This window comes from Leptonychotes weddellii, chromosome X, assembly GCF_054177405.1.
Source record: "Leptonychotes weddellii isolate Sample4059 chromosome X, ASM5417740v2, whole genome shotgun sequence".
NCBI lineage: Eukaryota > Metazoa > Chordata > Mammalia > Carnivora > Phocidae > Leptonychotes > Leptonychotes weddellii.
This window is the reverse complement of record NC_138385.1, coordinates 16,239,244-16,258,742: the sequence shown is the minus strand read 5'-3', so window position 1 is coordinate 16,258,742 and position 19,499 is coordinate 16,239,244. Positions and strand designations below refer to the sequence as shown.

Genomic DNA, 19,499 nt, shown 5'->3' with positions numbered 1-19,499 from the left:
GTCAGTGAAGGTCTGGGAAAATTAGGCGGGTGCAGAAAGGACCCTTTTATACCCCAGGTATTGCAGATCTTTACGGTACATACTACCCCTAAAACATACCCCTGTTCCATCCAGGGCCGCCATGCCACAGGCTCTATTTTGGCTCACCATGTGAACTGGATGACAAATGAGCATTTAAAATAAGCTATTTTCCCTACTCAAGGTGATATGCAAAATAGGGCAAGGGAAAAAAAAAAGAAGTATCTAAACTGTAACTTCTGCAACAGAATTCCACCCCAGTGTTTCACTGATAGGATTAATATTTAACTTGGATATGAAAATGCCAGCATTTTAAAGTACACGATGTGATTTAATTTTCATGATTTTCCCTTTTCCGTTAGCTAAATCCTCGGCACATCATATCTAATTAAAAGCCGGAGGACAAAAGATTAGGAACAATTCTGATTCCACGTATTTTAAAAAAAAAAAAAACCCTGAAAATGCTAATCAATTCCACTGTGTTTAGAAATGGTAAGGCCAGCTAGACTAAAATGACATTCATAGATGGTTCAGCCTTTCAGGAGCCTTTGTTAACATCCCGGGCATTCTGCTGCCACGTGAAATGATGTGCTGGTCTTGAATCAAGAATCTCGCTTTTTCTTCAGGCTGACATATATAATGAACTGAGGCTGACATAAATAATGATCTTTGTTCTTTCAGTTTGATTGCTGGTGTTTGGTACTCTTATGCACCATTTACTCTCGTTGGGAGAACCCGTTCCATAATACACGGAGAAAAATAGGATAAAATCTTACAGGAGCCCTTCAAACTGTAGTGAAGAACACCTTTTTTATTCTAGGTTTGTTTTTTTTTTTATAACTTTCATCAATACTGGACTGAGATACAGAAATCCTTCAGAAATAATCTTTTAAATAATTCTATTTGTCAAAAGGGTATTTACCAGTCACATTTGAAGGACAACTACTGCACTTCCCACCTGCCTTTCAGGGAACCAAGAGACTACTAATTTAGGGATATTATTTTGCTCCTTTTTGGCATTCCCTCTGTTTGGAAATCAACTCTACCCCTCCCCCACCCCTTCACATCCTACCCATTCTTCAAGACCAGACTCAAATGTTACTATTCCCCAATTCCTCGAAGTCAGTGGTTCTTAGCCAGGGCTGGTTTTGCCTCCTAGGAGCCATTAGGCAATGTCTGGAGATACCCTTGTTTGTGAGAAGTAGGGGGCGGGAGACTGCTGCTGGCATCTATCTAGGAAGTAGGGGCCAGGGACGCTGCTCAACCCCCATAACCAAGAGCCCAGAGTATTGAGAAGTCGGCTCTAACTAGACGTGGTCTCTCCTTTCCCTGATTGCCCACAGCACTGTGATTTACTTATTTTATAGTATTATGAGATGGTTAACAAAACACCCATCAGCCTCCACAACAGTACACCAAAAGAGCCAATTGTCAATTATTTCCACCAATATACAGAGGAGCTATGATATAGTTGGTAAAAGCAAACCAGGCCTGCAGCACTGGCCTGGGTTTCTATTATCCTGCTGCTGCGCAGGAAAGCAATCTGCCAAAGCCCTCGATGGCAGGCTCCTCGGGTCAGTAAGGACAGCTGCCGTGAAAACAGCGCGTAAAGAATCTGGGCTTCAAAACTCACACTAAGACTACGGCCAGTGGGAGGGTGAGAGGTGAAGCAACGATCCTGGGAAGCCATGCAGATTAACAGGTGTTGGGCAAGAGATCGGTGACCCACATTGAAGGGTGCTAAGAAATAAATGTGAGCAATTATCAGAAGCGATTCTTAGAGCATTAAAATGTCTCCTTTCGATAAAGGGCAACCAACTTACTACAATCCCAACAGTTTTCTGACTTATCTGAATCTTATCATTTCTCACTTGGACAAAGGTACTCTTCTAAGTATTAAGGACAAGCATTTCTCAAATCACCTTTACTTGTCAAAGTTTGATGTTCTGTCTAGATCTGGGACTGACAGACTTCAAAGCTCCGTGGCTCAAGCTACGGGATTCAGAATCCATCACCTGTTTTTGTAGATAAATAGTAAGTAAGCAAGCACAACCACGAGCTTTTACAGGCCTCAGGTTATAGATTCCCATACACATCAATTCCATCTTATGTGATGTCAGAAAAGTGTAGTGTGCTTTGTTCTAAAAGATCTCGGTCAGGAAATTTCCTTTAATATTTGCAGACATTCAGCTGCTTATTTTATTTCAATGCTCACACCTCCAACGCGTATTCTGCTTGCAACAATGAAAACCAAACAAAAAACTACACAGGCAGCTTGACCTATTATTATTATAAAGAAATGAGCAATTATTGGTATTAATATTTTCTGATTTTTAGTACATTAACAAAAAAACATAAACATAGTTGGCTTGAGATATAAAACAATTCTATTTAATCAATCCCACAGGTAACCAAATGGATTAAAAGTAATTTAGATCACACAAACTGCAAAATGAAATAAATGCAGAGAGAACTCAGAGATTTAAAAATCGCTTTGGAAGCTGTCCATCTGCCAATCTGAATTTTATTCAGTTTACTTCCTGTAGCTGTCTACGTTAATGATGGAAAGAAAACTGGGAACATTTTGTGGGAGCTGGTTAATTTTTTATAAAGATGACAACACTAAAACATGTACATTTATGTCACTTCCCCAGTTAAAAGTGTCAGAGAGAGAAAGAGAGCATAATGGTAAAGATGCAATCACCACCCAGAACTTGTTCAAACTTGAAGCTGGCTTACAAGTGAAGAGATTAGGGAAACATGAACACGGCACTGGATCATCTACATCACACCTGTTCCTGCTTCAAAAAACTATACTGCAAGGGTGACGCTATCAACCAAACGCAGGCTGGAGTGTGGTCTCAACAGTGATGCCGTAACAGATGTAGTAGCCAGGGATTAGAAAATAAATGTGTTCTCATCATATTCTGGAGTGCTAAAAAAAAGCTGACGCGTGAAAGCATTTTGAATAAAGCACTGTTGTCATCCTTCATTTTCAAAGGTGACAGACACTCCCTGACCGAAGATCTTGTCCGAAAAGATAAATCAGGGACTGTTAGTCTTTACTCCAGGGAGCACATATAAAGCCAGACCCTTGATTAGGAATCATCACTGCAATCTGAAATGCCTGTTGCCATTTGCAACACTGCCTCCTAGACTTGAGGTCAGTCTTGGCTCAAAACAATCAAATTCCATTCCTGAGATTGTCAGGCTAGTCTGCCATTTGCTGTGGTTTCTCAGTCATCCAGGATATTGGTTGTTTTATCTTGTTATGTAAGGGTTACTGTCTAAGTGAGACCATCTGCCCAATTATAATCTAGATTAAAAGATCATGATATGAAAAAAGAATCCCACTTAAAATGCTCAATAAGTCTTATATAACCTTGCTTTTTAAAAAACTCATTCATTTGAGGGGCGCCTGGGTGGCTCAGTCGTTAAGCGTCTGCCTTCGGCTCAGGTCATGATCCCAGGGTCCTGGGATCGAGCCCCGCATCGGGCTCCCTGCTCAGTGGGAAGCCTGCTTCTCCCTCTCCCACTCCCCCTGCTTGTGTTCCTGCTCTCGCTATCTCTCTGTCAAATAAATAAATAAAAATCTTAAAAAAAAAAGATTAAAAAAAACCTCATTCATTTGAAAAAACTTTTATGAAGTTATCATTCAACTCAATGGAAGGTGTGAAGGTTTTGTTATTGTTCTTATTAACTCCATTATTTACTAAGCCGAATAAAAATGTTGCCTGGGCTTGGGTGTGTCTCTTCTAACACATCACAGATGATTTTCCCCGATTCTCATTTGGACCATATATTCATAATGAAGTCAAGGTACGCTGTGGCACTACAATTTGTTATTATCAGAGGTCACTTAAGTCCCTCAAGTGCAAGGTACAGATGAACTTGATTAAATAATCATCCTGTTAAATCAAGCACTTGGGTGATTAGTAAATTGATGATTTCAATTACAGCAGCTCTCTAGCCCAGGACAGAAAAGTGTAGAAAACATAAAAGCATTCATCTTCTGAAATTTTTATTGGATGCGAAATCACCAGAACAGGGGAGAGGTGTATTATCCTTTAACTCACCCCACCCCAAAGTAATGTTATCGATGAAGCAGAGAGAACAATAATTCACTTTTAAAAATAAATCTTAGTGACAGGAATACAGGCAATTTCTTACCTTCCTTTGGCTTATCTGTCTTTTTTTTTCTTCATTGAATGTTGACTATTTTGTGCTAAGGGAAATATTACTTTAAGAACAAACAAGGAAACTGAAGGTAGCACAACGTGTATTAATATTAACCAGCTTTTTGTTATACTCGATCAAAACCAAAACACTCTCAGGACTCATGAGGTTCCATCAACAACTAACCTGCTCGGTATGGCCATGATTTGAGGTTCTTTTTTTTTTACTGGACAACGCAAGTTGTACAACACTGATCTTGCTTCTCGGGCAGGGACGAATAGTTCATTTGCCTGACGATCTCAGCAAAAAGTTCATCCACCATTGATTTACTTTTTGCCGATGTTTCCATGAAAGGGCAGCCCCATTCCTGAGCCAGGGCTCTGCCTTCTGAAGACATAACCTCTCTTTCTGGTTCCAGATCCACTTTATTTCCTACTAGGATTAGTGGGACTTTTTCGTATCTCTTCACTCTGACAATCTGATCTCTCATGGGCTTGATATCCTATTCAAACAATCACAAAGAGAAAAAAAATATGCTGTTTGCATGACCATAACAGGAGTATTACAATATCACAAGAAGTCATCCCTCGGGGAGTACAGAAAGCTGAATCCAAAAGAAAACCATATACCCAAATGGAGAAAATAAACATTTTCTCCACCCAAGTAGGAACTCGATCATTTCCACAGATCCCACCTGCTGGGTTTCTGTCAAGAATATAAAATGTAGGCTGCACATGAACCTTAGGACTCATACATACTTCTTTCCCCTGGTCTGTACCGATTTAAAAAGTAAGTTCCCAATTCTGGTGAATCCATTTGTGTATGAGGATGTTCGGCTATCTCCTTAAACCTGCCAGCTTGTCAGCACTCCTGCAAACACCTGTTATCCCAGCAAGGCTTGCGGCATCCATGCATTCCTAGCCATTTAGCAAGAGTGCCTGAGAGAAAGTGTTTCAGGTGGGAACAAAAACACCGTGTCATGTCTCAAAGACCAGTTCAAAACAGATTTATACACTTAAATGTTTAATTTTAAATTTAATAGTAGGCCTTCATCCCAGTAAAATCAGACACCTTAAAATACACTAGAAACTAATCTAACAGTGAGCACCTCCTGGGAGGGACAAATGCACCGAGGAGCAGTCTGGGCGGGAAGACAGTCATACTTCCCTTTGCCTAGTTAGGTTTTACAGCGTCAGTTTTCTCCCAAGTGTATTATTTTTTCTAATTACAATTCATGATAAAAGATAAGAGCCCTGGCGATTCTCAGGTGGCATCAACTTTGGGGGAGGGGAGGAAGGGTCGCTTTAAGGCAATTTTATAGATTTAATACTAAGTTTCCATTCTTTAAATGTTTCGTAACTTAAAAGGTTTGACTTAAATATCAAACGTGTTTAATTTGAATAGTTAACAGTGAATGGAACATTCGCTTGCGGGATGAAGGAAAAACAGAGGACTATGAAAATTTATGAACCCATCATTATTTGATGTTTGCAACGATTTTGTTTGATCATGTATCAGTTTGGTCTTCTAGGTTAAGCTCTTTTTCCCTGTGTCCTTATGGAAACACAAGTTCAAATGAGAAACCAAATTTATGACAGTTGGGCTTGAAAGAGTTTAAGTCTCCGTTGAAATAATGGCAGTTTTTCACTCCCTATTTATGCCTGTAACAGAAGCAGATATAATGGAAATCATATGAAAAACCCTTCAGAGGACTTCCAGCCTCAAGAGAGTCAGCTAATAGAATAACAAATCTCTCGAGGATCCTTTAGAAAGAAAATGCCTGTCAAATAGCACCTTTGGTACTTTCTGGGGGAAAATGCTTTTATGATACTATCATTGCTTTGCAATTCAAGCCCACATAAAATGTACTTTAGTTTGGTCACTATACTTATTATATCTTAAAGAGAAAAAAAAAAAATCCTGAAGTTGCTATATGTGGTTACTGGAAAACTTCACTAGAGCACTGTAATTTAAATACTAAGAAAAGTGGAATTAGCACATTGTATTCGCTGAAGCACTTAATGTCTCTTAAGCAAGCAACATTAAGCACATACCTTTAAATGCAGAAAAACTATCCATTTCCTAAATCAATGGAGGTCAATACAATGGGTCAATATGAGGTTATTTATTTTCAAGGAATAAATAGCAACATTTACTGCATCTCTTAAAATAATGTTAAGCCTTCAGTCGGTCTCCCAGTGAAGGACAGGACAGATTTTCGGAAGAAATTGGACCACCTCCAGCTTGGCCACCCAGCCAGGGTTAGAAATTTGCACTTGCCCGGTGTTCCCTGATCCACATATTTTGTATAAATATAGTCGGTGTTATCAGAAACAACTTGGATCAACTGCAGAAGAGGAGAGTCACTGTAGCTTTTTGTCGGTTATTAATTCTAGGTACTAGTCTTTTCAATTAGTAACTTTCCTTCACCCGCCCCGAAGTAAGTAAAATGCCTAGAAGGCAGGTCTTGAGTTCTTCATCTTGTAACACTAAGATTTATGAATCTGGTTGAGGAACTTGGGTGAGAGAACACAGAGGAAGAGGTGGGGAAAGCAGACACAGAGGAGTTACAGATACCGGCTCCAAATAATTTTCTCTGCAAAGTGCTCTATTTACCTGAGATTCTCTGTTAAATGTTGTTCTGGTAAGTACATTAATCAATACTTGTTGAATCGAACAAGCAACTTCAGAAGGTTCCCTTCCAAGCTAAATATACACAGACTGCCCCATTTCGTTCTCACTTTTCTTTGACTCAAAAATAACTTTAAAATATTTGTTGACGGTTGTTACTGTAGACTCTATAGAAACAACCCGGTACTTTTCCGTGCCAGAAGTAACCTCAAAAATGCGCCATGTCTAACTTTCAGAAGCAAAACATAGTCATTAAGGCACGGTTCAAGCACATCAGAAGTAAATGTGGGATTACCACACCCCCTTCTAACAAATTACAAGACTCGGTATGGTTACCTGGAAAGACTGTTGATTAACCAGGCTATAAACCAGGATGAAACCTTGGCCGTTTTTGATGTAGAGATCTCTCATGGAGGCAAACTGCTCAGTTCCTGCGGTGTCCAGAATTTCCAGCACGGAGGGGGAAGAGTCCACTTCGATCTCTTTGCGGTAGAAATCTTCAATGGTGGGGTCATATTTCTCAATGAAAGTCCCAGTGACAAACTGCACCGTAAGGGCAGATTTGCCAACCCCTCCGCTCCCTAACACCACTACCTTGTATTCCCTCATGAGTCTCACCTTCAGCAACTCCTACCAGAGGGAGGGAAAAAGAACACCCCGCTAGCCGCGGCGGCTCGGGGAGGCGGAAGGTGGGCGGAAATCTGCGAACTGGGGAGGAGAGTGCGGAGAGGCAGAGGGCCCAACGGGGGAAGAAGAGGAAGTTAAGGGAGGGGGAGGGGAAAGAGCCAAGTGTCGGGTGGGTGGGGATGAGATGGTGATGCCCTTCCTATAGGAACCGAAGCCCAGGCAGGGGGCGTGGGGAGGAGGGCAAGCCCGGAGAGGCGGGGTGGGGAGACGCGCCGCGCCCCCGAGAGAAGCGGTGGGGGCCGCAGAACTGGGGGCCCCCGCGGCCAGGGGCGGCCCGGCACCCCTCCCCCGCCCTTCACACAAAGGGGCCCAGGGACCCCGCTTCCTGCTCGCGCCGCCGAGCCGGCCCAGGCCTGTGGGCTCGGCTCCAGTCACTGCCGCCCGGGCGGGTCTCTGGGCCGCGGCTCCCGCGGGCGTCGTCCGGCCTGTGGGGGGGGGGGGAGAGGGGGGCGCGTTACCCGCCCCCCCCCCCCCGGCCGCCGCCCGCTCCCCGCTCCCTCCCCCTCTCCGCCAGCTCCCGCCCGGACCCGGCTGCCTCCGCCGCCGCTTACCCCGCCGTCCGCACCCGCCCGGCCGCCCGGGAGGCTCCGTCACGCCAAGGCCATGGCCAGCGGCCCGCTCCTCCGTCTCACCGCCGCCCCAGCGCCGCTGCTCGCGGAGGGGAAAGGGGCGGGGGCCGTCCGGCGGCGGCGGCGGCGGCCACTCCGGGCGAAGCCACCTTTTTTTTTTTCTCCCCCCTCCCCCCCCAGCACGCACCCGGAAGGGTTTCCCTGACACACTGGCTGAGGTGCCCCAGTTCCCCGAGACTGGCCGGGATCACTTCCGGTGGGGAAAGTCCCACCTCTCCGGGGCGAGCCGGGTGGCGCTGGGGCCGCGCCCTGCCGAGCGAGACGGCAGGGGACGGTCTCGGGTCGGGGCCGCGGCCTTGGCAAAGGGCCTCTCGGAGAACCTCCGACGGCCTTCCCTTCCCCGCCCGCAGCCGCAGCTGCTGACAGTCCCACGCCAAACCCGCCGAGGCCCCGCGGCCCGGAGACTCGCGCCGCTGGTTGGCCGGTGCGGGACGGCCGGCAATCATCTGGCCTCCGGGAGAGCGCCCGACATCCCTGGGCTAGAAGGGACCAGGAAAGTAACGCAGCCAAGAAACTTTATTCTCCTCGCTGGTGTTTCTAACACTTGATGTTTCTCTACGAAACGCGTGCGAACTACCCTCAGACTTCACTGTTGCTCTGATTTCGTTTGTGATGTGTCTTACATCGGCGTGCCTGACAAATAATTAAACACACAGTTCTTTTATCATCTGGCAAATCTGCTTGACTCCACCAGCAAATGCCAAAGTCACTCCTTCCTTTCTTATCACAAGGCTCCAAAACAACAGGAGTAGCAACAGACTTTATCTTACAGTAACTCAGCTTTGCCCCTATTTGATTCTAACCACTACACAGCAGGAAAGGTAAGCAGTACTCAGGGAAGAGTCGATTGGAAACTGTTTAGGCCCGCGAGACTAACTGCTTGTAATCTTTCATTAGCTGCACGCGCAGCAGTTTGCATGGCTGGCTCTTCCACGATAAAGTTTGTTTTAACGGTCATCCTTCATAGTCCTTGAAATGCAAAAGGAAAAGACTGGTGTTAAACACTAAGTTTCTATTTTTAGATAAAATTGTTACTTCTTCCATATCTTTCCCTCCGCTAACTTTCTATTTGTATACTTTGTGTCAGATCCACAGAGCCCCAGGGCCAGAAGGCTAGGTTATATTTTAGGCATGTCACTCCTTTTTGATTCAAGCATGCACCCAGAAACCTGAGAAACTCGGTGGCCAGTCGAGTTAAATTGATTCCAAATTCCCTTAGTTGCAAGCCCTCACAGCCAGGCTGTATAAAAAGAGATTTATTACCAAACCCAAACTGGTAGACATTACAAAACAGGCAAATCACGGTCGTGTGAAGTCCCACCGTGTCTTTCGACGAGCATTCCCCAATGTCACTTACAGTATCCAAAGGACAGTTTAGTTCAACTTCTCCTCGGCTCAGGGCTGCTGCAATCTGTCCGGCGAAGTCCCCAGCTCTGGCTCCAGCTGGCCCGAGTCCCGCCTGATATCTGAGGCACTGCCCTCTGCTGGAAGAGGTTGGTCTTTGAGTTAGGAGGCTCCCCCCATAGGTCACTGCTCCTTCCACACTTGCTGTTGCCTGATTTGGAGCTCTGCTGCCCATCTCCCTGTCTAGCTGTCTCCAGACTGTCTGGTGGGATCCACAGCCCTGCACCAGCCCTGCTTGAAACGGAGTCTGGAAATTCCTCTTCTGATCCAGCAATCAGGGTTGAGCAATAGTAGCAAGTCTCTGGTCTATTACTGAACTATCACAAATAGGGAGCTCTCCTTTTTGAGGTTGTCCCACCTGTTGGCAAGTCTCATATCTCTGATCCTGTTGGCCAAAGTGTTTTGGACAGAGTTCTTTAAACGTGCCCCTACCCCCAGTACAGAGTCCTAATGGGTCGCCCTTATCAGCTACAGAGTTGACAAATGTCCCACTCCATCTGAAGCTCCCTCTAAACTTTTTGGGAGCGGGCATCATTGCCGCAGCTACAGTTAGGAAAGCAAACAGTTGGAAGTAGCTTAAATGTCCTTCAGTAGACAATTCAAAAAATAATTTGTGTGTATGTGTATACATTGGCAAAATGGATACTATGCAGCTATGTATTTAAAAGAGAAAAGATTTGGGGTGCCTGGGTGGCTCAGTCGTTAAGCGTCTGCCTTCGGCTCAGGTCATGATCCCGGGGTCCTGGGATCGAGCCCCGCATCGCATCGGGCTCCCTGCTCAGCGGGAAGCCTGCTTCTCCCTCTCCCACTCCCCCTGCTTGTGTTCCCTCTCTCACTGTCTCTCTCTCTCAAAATAAATAAAATCTTTAAAAATAAATAAAAATAAAAGAGAAAAGATTTGTAAGTGCTGATATGAAAAGAAGGTCAGGGTATGTGATAAGGTTGAAAGAAAGCAAGATACTGAAGAAATATAGAGTTGCTCCCATCGAGGTAAAATATGTGGGAACGTGTGCAAAAATAGTTCCATAGCCATTAAAACCTGAAACGGGTCATGAAGTATCTGTGAGAGGTATTATGAAAGGACTTTCAGTTCTCCACAACATTTTTAATTTTTCAACAGTGATCAGGTGTTATGGGGGAAGGGGGAATAAATAGCATTTTATAATGTTTTTTTAAAGGCAAAAGAGAAGAAAGATGTTGATCATCACTTCCTCAAAAAACAATATCCTGACTGTCTGGGGCTCAGTGGACAGGTCGGCCCAAGTTCAACTCCTGCTGCCTGTTCTGTCCTCCCCAAACATCTCTATACTTAGAAAAGTATTTTCACATACATTATCTCATTAGACTCCAGTTGTTCGCCAGCTTACTTTTATTAGGCAATGAGAGTATAAAAACCAATTAGAAGAGCGCAGCCAGGCAGTTGAGCACCAAGGGCTCGGAACCGAGGCAGACAGGCATTTAACCGGCCGCTTGCCCACATCCTTAGCTGTGGCACCTCAAGCAAGGGATTTCACCTGTCCAAGGCTCGAACTCCTCACCTGTAAAATGGAGCTAACCATTTCATGTGAGAATATAATGAAGTAGTGTATGTAAGATGTTTAGCTCAGTCCCTTGCTCATGACGAACCCTCAGTAAATGCTGGCTATTTGGTTTTTATTTAGAAGACTTTGGGGCACTTGGGTTGCTCATTTGGTTGGGTGTCTGCCTTCGGCTCGGGTCATGGTCCCAGGGTCATGGACTGAGCCCTGAGTCGGACTCCTTGCTCAGCGGACAGCCTGCTTCTCCCTCTCCCTCTTCTGCTCCCCCGCTTGTGTTCTCTCTCTCTGTCAAATAAATAAATAAAATCTTAAAAAAAAAATAAAAGACTTAAACTTTAAAAGAAATCAGCAGAGAGGAAAACAAAACTTTAAAAGCCCAAATATCTCCCAATGGCACAAAAATAATAACTGTGTTACTCTTTCCAAAGATATTTATTGTTAAAAGCTTCTTGTGTTTCAGGGGGAAAATGGGATTTATATGCTAGCATAGCTATCAATCCATCTTCTATATGTATTTTTAAAAAATTATTATAAAAGCAGTCTTACTATACACACTATTCTGCACCTTGCTTTTCTTCACTTACGATATCTCGGTGATTGAAATCATGATTTTGAAACAAAAGGGTACTTACATTTAAAATTCTCTGGTAGACATTGCTAAATTGTCCTTCAGAAAGATCATACCAATTTACATTCCTACCAACACAGCATGACTGTATGTGGTTTTTTGTAACCTCACCATAGGTATTACTAATTTTAGTATTTTACTGTTACTTACTTTAGGGTATTTTCAGGACTAACAAATGCAGGGTAGTAGGATAGCAGGAATTTGGGCTTCAGGATCGGGTAATCCTAGCATTGCCCTTTGCCAGCTAGACGTCTTTTCACTCCCTCGTTTGTTAAGTTGGACGTGGAGAGAGCCGTATCTAGCTCATAAGGCGCCTTGGAAGAATAAATGAGACAATCGATTCAAAGCACTTAGCCTTCCAAACTAACTGCTTAATAAATGTAAACTGCTCACATAACAACTTTCCACTCCCAAGCTTCAAGGCTGGTGGGGGGGAGGGTTAACTTCTCCAGACAGTATGCCCTTGAGATTCAGAACTTTTGTTTTAATTTTGTTTCCAGTGGAGGCTGTTTTGTTTCAGCCTCCACTCGAAAGTAACTATTGCTCAGGCAATCATTTTTAAGGACACAGCTGATTTTTACCATAGTGAAGAAATCTTAGGGTATAAACTATATGCCGAATATGTAAGTTACAGGTACATAATCCTGTTTTATGCAATTAGCTTGGCACAAGTTGAAAGTGCGAGAAAGTTTGCTTTAGGCACCAATTGTTCACTTCCGTGATCCCTCCCTCTCCAGTTTATACCTCCTTCAGCTGCCATCCCTGGAGCCGGGAACAGTTCTGGATCATTTTCCCTCACTTCCACCCTCCCAGGGAGCCCTCCCACCTTCCAGGCCCCGGGAAGAAACCCAAGCTCTGTACTATCTGCGTCCCAGGCGCTTCCCTCTCTTTGGCTTGAACTTGCCTTTGGATTAGCAGAACCTGAGTCAGTAGTGTCCTGGGTCTTTGCCTACGGGAGTCTTCGGCAGGGCGTCTCCTCTTACTTCAGTGCTCTAGGTCAGCCCCTCCGTACAGGTTGTTCTGGGTTCTTCCCAGCTCCTTCTAGCCTCTGAGATGCCAATCTTCCTTTTCCAGTCCTGCCTCCAGCTACACCAGTGGCTGGTTCTGTGTATCAGTCTCCCCAGGGACACAGAACCAATGTTATAACTTTATTATCCTTTTCTCATTATATAAAAAAAAAAGTTCTTGGCAAAAAAAACCCCTCTTTTTTTTTAAAAGGTGAAATACCACTACCCAAAGGAAATCATCATAAAATTTTAGTTCCTTTCACAGTATTTTTCTCTGAGAGCGAAAAAAAGGTTTTTTAAACTAAGCACATGGTGGTATAATTCTGCGTAATGAAACTTCATGCCTGCATAAGGTATTAAAAATAGTCAGGTACCCCTCATAGCCTCAGTATGCCTTCTTCCCCATAGCTTTAGCTTTCCTACAACCCCAACTATGATTTAATCACATTCGACCTTGCCCACCTGGAATCCTTCATCCAACCAATGGGATTTCACGGGAAGGGCTGCTTACCACAGAAGCCACTTCCCCGGCCTGGCCAGGCAAACGCTCCTATAGAGGCTCAAAACTCTTATTTTCCAGACGGGACAGCTGAGAAAACTCTCTCTAGGAGCTCAGGGCCTACTAAATAAGGGTGTAACACAGCGATCTGAACCCCTTTATCGTTCTCCCTATCTCATCTTTCCTTTCAAATACAGTCATTAGGAAAGTATTTTGTCATCTATTAAGAACCAAATAAATTTAAGGAATTAGTATTAATAATAACCATCATATTTTTCTTGTTTGTATATGCATGTTTATGGGCAATTTAAATCCGTTGTATAAACATACTCTTAATTTACGTGCATTTGAAGGTGTCCAGGAGGCGTTGGTAACATACAGGTGGCCGGGGACCCTACCCTGGGGTTTCTGATTCTGGGACATGGGCCGATAATTTGCATTTCTAAGTTCCCAGATGCTGCTGCTGGTCAAGGACCCCACCTTAAGCACCACCGTTCTAAAAAGGGGTGGGACTTTATATTTAGGCCTTCTCTGCTGAATATTCATCAGTTTATCCACTCATTCATGTATTCACTCATTCAACACCCATCGGTTCAATTCCTACTCTGTGCCAAGCACTTTGCCAGACAGTGGGAATAGGTAGATGGATAAGACACAGTGCCTTCAGGAGTTCATGGCCTTTTGAAGGACACTTACAATTAAATCAACATTTACACTACAGTGTGACAAGTGTGACAATAGAGATATGGCCAGGGTGCTCTGGGAGACCCAGGAAGGGCATCAGGGAAGGCTTTTTTTGAGGAGGCAATTGGGCTATAGGTGAGGAGGTCAGAGGGGTCAGTAGGGGGCTAGAGCCAGATAAAGAAAAGCCTATATAGTAAGTTGAGGGGTTTGACCTTTCCCCTGAAGGCCATAGGAAGTCTCGGAAGGTGATTTTATAAAGGTCGGGCAGTACGATGCTGAGCAAAAGTAGGGGATGCGGCACCCAGGTTCAAATATTGACCACGCCACTTGTATGACCTGGGGAAAGTTACTTAACCTTCTCAGAGCCTCCCTTTTGTCATGTGTAAAGGGGGAAATAGAGTCTGCCTTATTTAGGTGTTGCAAAGATTAAGAAAAAGTACCTAAATGCCTGGAATCTGCTAAGTGTTTAAAAAATGGTGATTATGGTCAGGTTTGAACTTTAGAAAGCTAAAGACAGGGGCGCCTGGGTGGCTCAGTCGGTTAAGTGTCTGCCTTCGGCTCAGGTCACGATCCCAGAGTCCTGGGATCGAGCCCCACGTCAGGCTCCCTGCTCAGTGGAGAGCCTGCTTCTCCCTCTCCCTCTGCCTGCCTCTCTGCCTACTTGCGCGCTCTCTCTCTCTCTGTCAAATAAATAAATAAAATCTTTAAAAAAAAAAAAAAGAAAGCTAAGGACATGGAAGACCTGCATCTCAGATTATGACAATTCATTTGAAACTACCAGGCCAGTTCAAATATCAAGGCCATATTTGATGTAGTGGCAAGTGGGAGGATTTCATGGCATACTGATAATGATTTATGGATGACAGACTCTATGATAGGCATTGTGATTTACACACATCATTTTATTTGAAAGATTTTATTTATTTGAGAGAGAGAGAGAGTGAGAGAGAGCATGAGCAGGGGAGAGGGGCAGAGGGAGAGGGAGAAGCAGACTCCCCACTGGGCAGGGAGACCAAGGCGGGGCTCGATCCCAGGACCCCAGGACCACGACCCTAGCTGAAGGCACACGCTTAACAGACTGAGCTACCCAGGCGCCCCTACACACATCATTTTATTTAATTCTTGCAATAACCTTAAGAGTTAAGCGCTGTTATTATCATTCCCACTATCATTACAGTGAAGGGAGTAAGGCTCAGAGCAGTTTGGTAACTTATACAAAGTGGCACAGCTTCTCAGTGGCAGAGCCTGAGTTCAGACTCAGGTCAGTCTAACCCCGGAGCCCGCGGGATATTCACCACCTTGTTTTACAGCAAGCGATTCTGCTTCTCTGGAGTATAAAGACAGTGTTAAAGAATTTGGGCTTTATTCTCCTGTTTCTCTAACCTTGAGCATGTCTGGTTGTTCCTACTGATTTCATATCCTCTCTGAGAACAGGCCTCCATGACCCGCCAGGAATCCCTTGAACTTCGGTCTGTGGCACCTGCTGCTGAAGCTGAGGTTGTCATGATTACCTTCCAAAATGCCTTGGAGCATTTACGACAGAGAACCTCCTTCTCTTGCTCCTGGAACCGTGTTTAACTCCATGGGAGGAGGCAAGGGGTAAGCTTAATTGTTTTTAATACTGTTACTACAAATAGCAGTTATTATTTATTGGGCGCTTGCTAGATGCCAGGAAGTTGGTGGAACACGTCAATCCTCACAGTAACCTACAGCAAGTGTAGAGACGAGGAAACGAGGCTCAGGGAAGGTAAGTAACTTCCCTAAGATCACACAGCTAGCAGACGCAGATTCAAGCAGAGAACTGGTACATTCATCTTCACAAGCCTCACATTTTTAATTTCTTACTTGGCCTCTGTAGCTCTAGCACTTCCAAACACAAATGTCATCATCCTGAATGCTTCTCCTGCCTACATGATTTATTACCACACAATAGTTCAAACGCTGTTTTAAATGATGTGTATGCAAATATGCCTGTTTTCTCAAAATTATTGCAGACCATCGGAAGTCATTCTTTGGCCATTGTCAAAAAGACAAGGGATGACAAGTGTTGGCGTGGATGTGGGCAGAAGAGAGTCCTAGTGCACTGTTGGCGGGAATGCAAACTGACGCAGCTGTAATAATTACATACCAGGCTAAATTTTAGCTATTTCGTATAAACGCTTAATGTGAAATTGAAGATTCTTCCAAAGTTGTAAAATATGGTTATGAGAACATTCTAGACTCCAGTCCCATCTGACTCAGCTTCCAAGGGGAATTTATCCCAAGTGCTTCCCAACTTGCAGAAAGGGATACTCTGACCTACTTGGGTCTCTGTGTGTTCTCAGGAATTCCCCCAGCAGGTAACCAAAGTTGAGGCTAGAAAGGAATTGCCTTAAAATTGAATTCTCAGTCATTTAAAAGGACTGGTGTCTGAATGCTGGAAAAGGCTGGTATTTAAATATGAGTGCTAGGGCGCCTGGCTGGCTCAGTTGGTGGAGCTTGGGACTCTTGATCTCAGGGTTGCGAGTTCAAGCCCCACATCGGGTGTAGATTACTTAAAAATAAAATCTTAAAAAACGTGAGAAATAATGTGAAAAATTAATGTCAAGATAGATATTGTTCGCTAAAATAGATCGTTGTTATTGTCTGTTTCGAATTTGTGGCAATGCACAAACCCTGTTAATTTTCTCTGGAGCAGCTCACTGAATATGCTGAGTTCTGGCACTAGGTGGCAGCAAAAGATTAAGCTAGAAACATCCCTTTTTTGGTTCTTTATCTTCAAAGTTTTTATAACAATAAAAACAAAATCCACTTCCTGGGTTTAAACAAAGAAGATACCACACACTTTCTTGTTGCTGGGACAGTGTCAGTGGGTGAGAGGCTGGGCTGCTGGTGCTCGAAGTAGGCACCTTGCGGAGATCACCGAGACTCAAGGAATTCTAAGTCATAGTTTGACCTCCAGCTTTGAATGGTCTGGAACTCTGTTTTGTGTCACCTGGAAAGCTGAGGGATTAGAAGTTTGAAGGTGAGGGTAGAGGGGTGAGCCCACTCCTGTGAACCAGTTCCTAAAAGTCTGAATAATAAATCATTTTACAAAGAGAAATCTAATTTTCAAGCTGATGACAGCACTTGGGCTACTTAACTCAGTGAATGTTCTTCCCACCTGGACAAGATGAATAAAATTAACTCAAAGGATCACTTAGAGAGCCTAGGGAGTTCGCTGATCATAAGGGCATCTCAAACGTACTATATCTGATATTCAGCATATCCTTGTGTTTTTATTTTTTAAAAATATTTTATTTATTTATTTGATAGAGTGAGAGAGAAAGAGCGCATAAGTTGGGGGGAGAGGCAGACTCTGTAGTGAGCAGGGAGCCCACGCAACAGGGGGGCTCGATCCCAGGACCCTGGGATCATGACCTGAGCTGAAGGCAGACGCTTAACGGACTGAGCCACCAAGGCGCCCCGTGTATGTATGTGTTTTTAATTTTTTTTATTTTTTTATTTTATTTATTTTTTATTTTTATTATTATTATTTTTTTTTGTATGTGTTTTTTAAAGCAATGTCTATCCCTGATGTGGGGCTCCAACTCATGACCTGGAGATCAAGTCACATACTCTACCGACTGAGCCAGTTGGGTGCCCCTCTTTGTTTTTTCTTTTAATCTCCAGAACTTACCCTTCTTGTGTTTTCTATCACAGTAAATGGTACCACCAGGCACCAGTTATTAAAAATAGAACTTTGGGTATCATCCTCAACTCTTCCTTCATCCCAGCTTCCCATAACCAAACAACTACCATCCTGCCAATTCTACCTCCTTAGTATTTCTTATATTTGTCCCATTTTATGTTTGCTTTAGTATGTAGATGAGACTGGAGAAACATTTGTGTGACATCTCCTAAACTTTGTAATAGCCTCCGAAATGGTTTACAAGTCTGTGATCCTTCCTTCATGCTTCCACCAGTGTCATGAAGCAAGTCTGTTTGAAGCAACTCTGCTGATTTCAGTGACTCCACATCAAGACAAAGTGCAAAGTCATATGCAGAGAATATAAGGTCTTCTATAATCTTGTCCCTGCCATGGTATCTTGTTATTTTGATTTGCATTTCCCTGATGACTAATGATGTTGAACATCTTTCCATGTGCTTATTGGCCATTTGTATATCTTCTTTGGAGAAATGCCTATTTAGATCCTTTTCCCATTTTAAAATTGGGTTATTGGTCTTTTTATTATTGAGTTGTAAGAGTTTTTATATATTCTAGATACAAGTTTCTTAACAGACTTTCGATTGGCAAATATGATCTCTCATTCTCTGAGTTGTCTTTCACTTTCTTGATAGTGTCTTTTGAAGCACAGAAGTTTTTTAAGTTTGACTAAGTTCAATTTATCTACTTCTTATTTGGTTGCTTGGGCTTTTGGTGTCATATCTAAGAGTTCTTAAAAAAATTCAATGTCATGAAGATTTACCCTCCATTTTCTTTTAAGAGTTTTATATGTTTAGGTCTTAGATTTAGGTCTTTGATCCATTTTGAGTTTATATATATATATATATATATATATATATATATATATATATATATATATAGTATGAGGTAAGGGTCCGATTTCATTCTTTTGCATGTGGCTAACTATTTGTTCCAGCACCACGTATTGAAAAGCCTAAACCATGATTCTAATGGTCTGTTTGTTGGAAAAGATGTAACATAGTCCAGACTCCAATGGTTCCAGAGTATGGTCCCCAGAGCAGTAACATCGGTATCACCTGGGAACTGGTTAGAAATGCAGTCTCAGGTCCCATCAAAGACCTACTGAATCAGAAACTCAAGGGTTGGGCCCAGCAATCTGGGTTTTAATAAGCCCACCAGGGGATTCTGATGCAAGATCTGGTTTGAGAACCAAGGCAAGTCAAATCAACCAATGAAGCACTTGGTCAGGCCACCAAATTCTATTGAATTCTTCCTTGTGACTATTTCCTGTATCCATTTGCCACCACTTCTTCCCATTCTCAGTCTCATTATCTTAGTTCAGGTCCACATCACCTCACACTACAACTGCCTCCTAATTCCCCTCTCCACCCCTAGCATTGTCTCTTCCAGGTCAACCCAAGATTTCTAGAATACTGCTCTGAAAAACTACTTTGTAGACATCAGTCAGTGCCACACTCAAACATAAAAGCTATGATGCATCATTGCCTCCAAGATGAAGTACACATTCTTCAACTGGGCATTCAAGGATCTCCTTAATTTGGCTCCAAGCTGACTTTAAAACATTTTCACTTGTGAATTCTCAACAGGAATCCCCTCTCTATATAAATAATTCCTTACGTATACCATGAGCATTTTGGCCTCTGTACCTTGTCCTTTGCCAAATTTTCCCACCCATATGCACCACCCCTCCCATTGAACTCCTCCTCTAGCCCCTAGATTTTAGCTTAAATGTCTTCCCTTTCAGGCTGTTATCCTTGGGTGCTTCAGGGAAGGGAAGGCACCCCTCTTTTGTGCTCCCACAGAACACTGTACTTACACACTGTATTTTAATTTTCTGTTTGTCTGTCTTTTCCACTAGTGTGTAAACTCCCTGATCACAGGAACCTTGTTCACTGAACTCAATAAATATT

At 43.5% G+C, this 19,499-nt stretch overlaps 1 protein-coding gene across 4 annotated transcripts in view; it reads right to left on the bottom strand.

The window, feature by feature from the left end:
- The window catches only part of RAP2C (RAP2C, member of RAS oncogene family), a 15,757-nt gene extending 6,167 nt beyond the window's left edge, over positions 1 to 9,590 (bottom strand). Inside the window, exons 1-4 of one of the 4 annotated variants that reach the window (XM_081808242.1) lie at positions 8,064 to 8,245; positions 7,444 to 7,937; positions 7,162 to 7,322; positions 4,381 to 4,696 (exon numbers count right to left, since the gene is read on the bottom strand). In XM_081808242.1, coding sequence (XP_081664368.1) covers positions 4,418 to 4,696; positions 7,162 to 7,236 — 354 coding nt within the window. In that variant the 5' untranslated portion in view covers positions 7,237 to 7,322; positions 7,444 to 7,937; positions 8,064 to 8,245 and the 3' untranslated portion in view covers positions 4,381 to 4,417. Of the gene's footprint in view, positions 1 to 4,380; positions 4,697 to 7,161; positions 7,938 to 8,063; positions 8,252 to 9,498 lie in introns of those variants that run through there. The other 3 variants (XM_081808241.1, XM_081808240.1, XM_081808243.1) reach the window with 3 other exon arrangements.
- Between the last annotated feature and the right edge of the window lie 9,909 nt (positions 9,591 to 19,499).